Source organism: Vidua chalybeata, chromosome 2 (assembly GCF_026979565.1).
Source record: "Vidua chalybeata isolate OUT-0048 chromosome 2, bVidCha1 merged haplotype, whole genome shotgun sequence".
In the NCBI taxonomy this organism is placed as follows: domain Eukaryota; kingdom Metazoa; phylum Chordata; class Aves; order Passeriformes; family Viduidae; genus Vidua; species Vidua chalybeata.
The window spans coordinates 67,372,879-67,380,609 of record NC_071531.1 but is presented as its reverse complement, the minus strand read 5'-3'; the positions used below and the strand labels follow the sequence as shown (position 1 = coordinate 67,380,609).

General features: G+C 44.7%; 1 protein-coding gene across 1 annotated transcript; it reads right to left on the bottom strand.

Moving 5' to 3' along the window:
* Window positions 1-4,140: 4,140 nt before the first annotated feature.
* Window positions 4,141-7,289, bottom strand: LOC128784372 (apovitellenin-1-like). The gene is made up of 4 exons (XM_053935924.1): window positions 7,225-7,289; window positions 5,707-5,804; window positions 5,175-5,334; window positions 4,141-4,534 (listed from the first exon to the last, which is right to left on the bottom strand). The coding sequence occupies exons 2-4, from the start codon at window positions 5,765-5,767 to the stop codon at window positions 4,435-4,437; spliced, it is 321 nt and encodes a 106-aa protein (XP_053791899.1). The 5' UTR covers window positions 5,768-5,804; window positions 7,225-7,289; the 3' UTR covers window positions 4,141-4,434.
* Window positions 7,290-7,731: the final 442 nt, after the last annotated feature.

Here is a 7,731-nt window from a genome sequence, read left to right as displayed (position 1 = left end):
TTTCTCTCAAGTGAACTGAGAATAAAATAGCCCCAAAACCAACATCTGAACCCATTCAACAAGTATGCTCCTGTAAACCTGGAGATAGGAAGCTGTGAATATAAAGGTGAGTATAAACGATCTGAGCTCTTCAGTGACATGTACAGCAGCTATACTTGTAAATATTTCTTCTGTTAAGATCTTCAGGAACCAGTGCATGTCAGGGTTGATAGCAAATGTTCTTTAAACCACTTCCAGATACACTCCTGTATGTCAGTGAGCAGGTTAATGCTTCTCCCACGAGGCACAGGGTGTACCTGATGCTGTGTACCTGATCTGAACACCACCATGTTATGGCACTGGGAAACTTTAATAAAGCAGTTTTATCACAGCTACTATCGAAACAGTTAGCTTGGACTTGTGCTGCAATTTTCTAGGTTTTTGAATAGCAAACCCAGAAACATTTTCAGAAACATTTCACAAAGAAAGACTTTGAGAAGTGGCCTAATCGCATATCACCCCCAAATCTAAACATAAAGAAATCTGCAACATGGGATTATCTAACCCGGCACACCCTTTCTCCCCCCAAACACCCCCCCCCCAAAAAAAAAAAAAAAAACAACAAACTGTGTCTGCAAAGCACAGCGTGGTCACTACACACCCAGATGAAAGGAGCCCCCACCTCTCGGGTGAGCACACAGGTAAGCGAACAAACACATGCGAAAAACTTTGTGTATTACGGAAACAAGATTCAAACCCTCCCCACCCAACGCCGGCCTAGCTGCAGCCTCTCAGCCCCAGCCCGGCCCGTGCCGAAACCCGCTTCCCGTTCCACGGGGTCAGGCGGCCAGCAGGGGGGACTTTACCTGTCTCAGCCTCACCAAAGAGTGGGATTATGGCTGTAAAAATGCTCCTCCCTTCCTCCAGCCACTCCTGCCCGACTCCCGCCTCCCTGAGCATCCCCTGCCGGGCTCGGGACCCCTTGTCCTCCTCCCCAGGCAGCTCCTGCCCACCGAGCGTGCCTGCGCTCCCTGTGCGGCGCCGGGAGGACGCGGGGGATGAGGGGACCCGGCGACATCGCGTGCGAAGCGGCGACGGCGGCGGTGCCGCTCTGAGTCAGCGCCCGCCCTGCGGCCGGCACCGCGGGCGGGGAGCGAGAGGCAGCGGGCGCTGAGTGATCCCGGCCGCCCGGCCGGCACGCAAGGCTCCCGCTGTCCCGCCGAGCCCCTCCGCAGGGAGCGCCACCCGCCCCCCTGCTGCATCCGTGTGCCTTTTTTTCCTTACTGACTTCACGTACCCATGCGCACACAGCACCCTGTTTGTGATTTTGGCGTTTACGTTTAAAATCTGGGAAAGCCTCTTTGCCAAAAGCCCGTGGGGAAGGGCAGAGCCGTCAGAACAATGTCAGCTCTACGCCTTAGTGCGCGTCCAGTATTTCAGCCTGCTCCTTCCCCTCGCTATGCCTGCCCGCACGGCCCTCACCAGGGAACAAAACTGCGGTACTGAGATGGAATGTCTGCGTGTGTGTAGGTGTGAGTACCAGCTATAAGTTTCAAATATTTTACAATACTTTTTCCAGTCCTTGCCTTCTCAAACATCCTGTGTTGGACTTTCTGTTGCCGAAGGACTTGGGCTGTTCGTGGACAAGGGCTGCAACCACTGCTCAAAGCAGCACAGAGTCCGAGGCGTGCGTTCCCTTAGCATTAATTAGAGATTTTTCCAAGCGTTAAAGGAGGAGAGGGGAGCTAGGAAGTGTAAAAGCCATCAACAATGTGTACCCACCATAATAAATACTTTTCAAGAAAGGGTGTTTTTGCAGAAATCATGAACACCTGAGGGGTTATTCCCCCATCTCAGAAACAACAGAAACCTGACATTTCATAAGATTTCATTTTAATTGACTCAGTTGAACCAGTTAGACCACAAGCTTTTCCAAATCTGTGTAGTGAATGATAATTACTCAACAAGAAAGTTTCTATGACATGAAAATTCACTGAAATGAATGCTTCACTCACGAAGCCTCTCCAAGAATCTTGAAGCACTCAGTGAACTCTACAACAGACATCATTGGGAAGTGATTTCTGTACATATTTTTAAAAGAAATTACAGATTAATCAGTTTATTCCAATTGAGAATTGAGAGTAGATATGAAATACTTTAACATTGAGATATAAAATGTCCCTCTCATTACATGTCCCATGAATTTGCCCCAGGGTCCTTTTTGGGATAAAAATCTTTTTTTACTCTACCCAATCCCAGCCTGAATGCTGTCTCAGCTGCTAGTTTCTGTCTTAAAGGATGCTGGTAACATCAGGGGTAGAAGTGGCAGTGGAAGGTTGTCTACTTTGCTCTTCATAGGTTGCTGCACGTTGTAGATTGTACAAGAGATTAACTACCTGGAAGATTTTCTATTTTTTTTTTTCAAGCGTAAAAATGCATAGATAACTAACTGCATGATAGGAGATTGAGAACAAACAAACACAGAGATCTACAGTCTGATTCTGTTTTGCCCATCTGCTAAAATCAGACATCAAACTGTTGTTCAGGATTCATCTGGCTTGGATTTTCTGGAGGTTACATTGCAAAGAAGCAAAAGAATAAAATTAAGTGCACTTAACAAAATGTCAACTTTGTTACATTTTAGCACAGAATTAGCACCAGCTACGGTGCTGCTCCAGTTGGGCAGTGATACAATACAGAAATACCACTGGGTTGCATTGGTGAAGTCACATAACAGGCTCAAAATGCTACATGAGGACCCCTATACTTTCTAAACCTTTTCCTACTATTTTTATACAAGTAGATTGAAAAGGCTGAAGCACTGATTTCCAGGACACCAAATTCTTAAGAGAATATTCAGACTCCTTCATATAATCATGACTTTCACTCTTTCAGAAAGAAATACTTTTGAAATGCCAGAAGAACAAGCTGTATTCTGATAAAGTTCAGAATGCTGAATTATTCCTTGGGACAAAAGAGGATTTTAGTTGCAGGGCTTCTCCTTTTAAGTGTTATATTTGGCGGGGGGGGGGAAGATGGAAGAGACACATGGGAAACAAGCAGGAAGGAAGTCATCCCTGTAGCAAAAGAGCTAAAGAACCTAGCTTTTTTTATGTGGTAAATATTTTTATCAGCCAAAATGTCTGCTTTTCTGAACCTCCTCCTAAATACTGGTCCATTTACATAATACATATGCATGTTTGTTCATTGTGGCCAGAGAAGCACAGACTGTCTAAGGAATAGGAGCAGCAATGAATAAACCTGCAAAACAGCTCTGCAGAACTGGTGAAGCCACCACAGATGGAAGAACTTGTTGCTCTGCATGGGGACACTGATTTCATTGTGATTGCACACAGTAAAAAGGAGCTGCTGGGACAAAGAAAATGGAAAACGAGGGGATTTTATTCCAGGCAAGTGGTTAAGTGCAAGCTTACTGCTGATCTGACTGATAATTAAAGAAACAAAACATAACAACAAAATAATGGGCTTGCTTTAGCCTATGCCACAGTCTCCCACTGTGATTTCAGAAAAATTACCTACTTGCTTCTGCTTGCTTAATGAGAAGGAAGATGGATTTCTTTGTCCAGTGTGGGCATTTGGGCTGATGCAGTCACACAGGACTGATGAGGACCTGCCAGGTCTTTCTACACAGAGCTGGGCATAGGTGTCCTCTCATAAACTGGTCAAGATAGTGAGAAATTTTCCACTAATTTCTTCTTTGGAAAAGCTCATTCAGTAGCATCTCTGGCTGGCCAATGAGACACACTTCCAAAGTCCTGTTTAGGTTGATGGACAGTTCAATCTACTTGCACTTGTTTTCCCAAATTATCTGAAATCTTCAGACACATGATACAGGAACACCTACTTGCTTTCTACCTAACCAAGGAGCACAATAAGTTGCACAATCAATTGTGGCTAATCTGAAAGATGCTCAGGTAGTGCCTCCTTCACCTAAGAAGAATATGAGCTTAGTTAAAAGTGCCTGAACACCTCAGGTTTTGTTAGCATTGCCTGCAAAAACTTCTTGTGAATCACAGCTACATTCTCAGCAGAATAGGATGCCAAGGCGAGTCAGATTCCATAATGGTCAATACAAACAAGAAACTTAAGGAATTGTAACAACCAACTTTTTTTTTTTTTTATTAGAGGGGCAATGACCAAGCCATTCAGGAGGAATTAATTTTCAAGATTTGGCTACAGAAGAACTCTACAATCTCTATATTGCCTTCCCCATGCCCAGCCGCTTGATTTTTTTCCCGGGAGGCTTCAGCAGATACCTTCAGCAGATGCCTTCCATCTTTTGGTCTTTGAAGGTGGGTTCCCTCTAGTGGCATTAAGAGGAGCATCGATTCTGTCTTATTGACTGATCTTGGTCCGTAGGAGGGGCAGGGGGAAAGAGGACACTGCAGGGTGTTACACACTCACATCGGGAAACACTGACTTGTCTTCATTTGGCTAATAGCCTAGGACTCTTGTGTACCACAGGTTCTTTATTTTTTCAACCAGCTGTTCAAACATTATACTGACTTTAGTTGCTTCTTTGGCGATTCTCTGTCTGCAGGAGACAACAGCATATGTGGTAAGATACACAAGTATCTGAGGGTAATCCCCATCTGCTGTAGTTACCACTCTGCCTGTCACAGAGAGTGCAGAGCTCCCCAGCAGTCTTAGAGGGGCTTTCCTCAGAAGACAGGAATAGACAGTACGTGTGTGTCATGAGTTACATGAAACTGTCTCTAGGGTGGTCATGCTTTTCCTTTTGTGAGGAAACTCATTCCTCTACCTTGAGTGAGACATATGCACAGCTAGAGCCAGGTCTGTGATTTGCATCAAGTGATCCTGGCACACTGAGTACTCAGTCCCTCACAGCACTGCAGCACCCTTCCAGAGGAACTGATTCCCCACCAGCCAGCAGCCTCCTCCCTCACTACCCATGGATAAAGAGCAGTATCTCCCATCCCTGTGAACACTGTCATGTACAATGTGCCTCCCTGGGAAGAGCTTTCACCAGCAGACCATATAACCTCACCCTCCCTTCCAGCACCTTGCTCCCTTGGTACATCAGGCTTTGGTTGCCGATTAATTTCCCCTTGGATCTCCCCACAGAGATAGCTGATGAATCTGTTCTTTCTCCCACACCTCCCTCTCCCTTTTCACACATTGCTGTTGGAGTGTTAATATAGAGCTTTCCATACCTGGCCGCAATAACTGTTGGACTCTGGACAGTATCTAACAAGAACTGACTGACTTTAGGGGACACCTTGTTCACAGCTTCATAGAAGTAAGATGCAATAGTCTCAGGGATGGCCAGCAACTCACGACGGTCTTTCTCAAAGATGGATTTTGACTGCACTTCTGAGAAAAAAAGGCAAAACCCCATGAGGCTTCTCATGTCTCTTGTGTCTCTAGTATCTTCCCCCAGGTGCAGGGGAAGAGATTTGAAATTCTGAGATTTAGAACCTCTCCCAAAATTTGCTCTACAGCATTCAGTACCCTCTCTTCACCCAGTCATGGGCATGTAAGTCGTAGACCTTCCATGGCAGAGTATTTGCACCAAGTATGGGCAGTTTTCATGCCAGGTCTCTACTGACTTGTTCCATGCTGCCAAGCATTGTGTATTTATGGTCTTCAACTGAATTATTTGGTTTCAGGTCCTACTTCATGATGCATGAGAACCTGTAGAGCTGAGCTTTGTCTCAGGCAAACAGCAAAGCTTTTCAGACTTACCAGGGAGAGTGGTGCTAAGGAGCAGAATCAGAGCTATCACCAATGCCCTGGACTGCAGCATGGTTTGAGTACCAGTTCTGCTCTCTACACAGAGAGACCTGCAGGAATCAGCATACAGTGTTTGGGTTGTTTTCAGAGAATTAAAACATGATGGTTAAACACCAGATTTTTGCAACAAACCTAACCAATAAATGAAGACAAGAACAGAAAGATCATGTGCATTTCCTCTGAAGAAGTGAGGAAAAGGCAGTATAAAATGGTTGTCCTTTTCTTTGTATATTCACAAATATCCACAATAATAACTTTCAGAGCTCAAAGAAATATGGGCAGTTAAAGTTAGTTCTTTTATATGCGAGCTAAAATCCCGTTTCAGCACTGAGCAAACCAGTAAAAGTACCAGAAGTCAGAATAGGTTTCCTACATGCTTAAGTACAACTGAAAAATTCATATTGTGGGATTTCTTAGTTTTATTTGTTTTGGTAAATTGCTCTAAAGAACATTGTGCTAGTTAGTACATCACATACAAAGATCATCTTAATGACCCAGTGATCTGCGTACTTTGTCTTGCTTCAGTTGAGGAAAGTCCCAAGTAGCTAACTAGGTTCCCTTGTCTTTTTCACTCTGCAGCAGACAGTAGCCTAAGCAGAACAAGTTCCCAAAAGTGAGCAAATGTATATTTTAGCTTCATCTGACTTACTTTACTTTGTCTTTAAAAAAGTCAGAATTGGAAAATTGAAAATTTTACTACTCGGTACACTGAAAAATATGACATTACATCTAAAAAAGCTTTCAAACACACTGCACTTAAAAAGGTGTTTATAAATTAAAATTGATTTATGGCCCTAATTAGAGGGCTGCATCACTCAGAGAAACATGAAGAAAATGTTGAACATAGGAATTGCAGAGGCAAAATAGGCTGAAAGTCTATTATATGTGAATGCTTTGCTAAATCCTGTACCAGGTGGTTACAAGTCAATGTTCTGTCTTATCCCCCACTAAGGAGATTTCCATCCATTTTTATTTCCTTCTGTGCAGATTACCTCCAAAAGGTACCACCCAGTTCACTAGATGTTTGCATAGTTGCTCCTTTATTACCCTTTCTTGATTTTTAATCCCAGAGCCACTTTTTCTCCGTGTACACAAAAGGCAGAAATTTGCTTCCCAGGAGCATGAACAAGTGCTCTTACCTGCTTAGAACCTGCAGTCCCTGTGGTGAAGGCAACTGAGAAAAGGTAATGTATCTCCCAACACTGAAATTCTGCAATTCCCACCATGGGCTTGACCCTCCTATGAGTGTCTTATGGAGCATCCATCAGTCAGCTTCAGAGCAGGTGACCCCCAGGTACCCCCACCCTCCTCTATTTCAGCACCGTTTCTGGCTGTGGAGCATGAGAAGAGCTCACTTTGGTTTGCAGTAGGAGATGGGGCAAAATAGAAGACTACCTGCACTCACTTGTCTATGAGCTAGATACACCAGTCGCAAAGTCCAAGCCACCCAGAATAGAGTTCAGCTCTTACCTGTCCTGCTTTCTTTCTCAGGCCCAAGCTGAGGTAGGTGCTCATCTGAGACCCCGGCATTTATGCAGAGCTAATATAGTGGTAGCAAGGGGTCAAAGGTCCTGCTTTGTTTCCCCATTTGCTCTTTTGCAAGCACATCCAGCTCAGTGGGACAGGCAAGAAGCTGTGGAGGACTCTGGACCTGTTATTGAGATTTGGTAATGGAGGGTCAGCCTGACCTGAGCCCAAGAGATGTGGAAGGCAGCTTCTGGGTCACTGAGCTCCCTACTTTTGCAGGCAACCATGTCATAGAGGCCCCTTTCATAAACTGACCAAACTCCACATTAATAGCAGCTATAGCTGGGCTACATTTTGCTCCCACTCTTCCTATGCTCTAACCCCATCACTCCAACTGTTGGCACTTATCTGCAGCTGTTTCACCAGTTTCCTCTCCATTTGCAGCAAATGCATTAACCAAATGGTGCACAGAGATGTGCACCCCTCTCATGCTTCTTTCCCCATGACTGA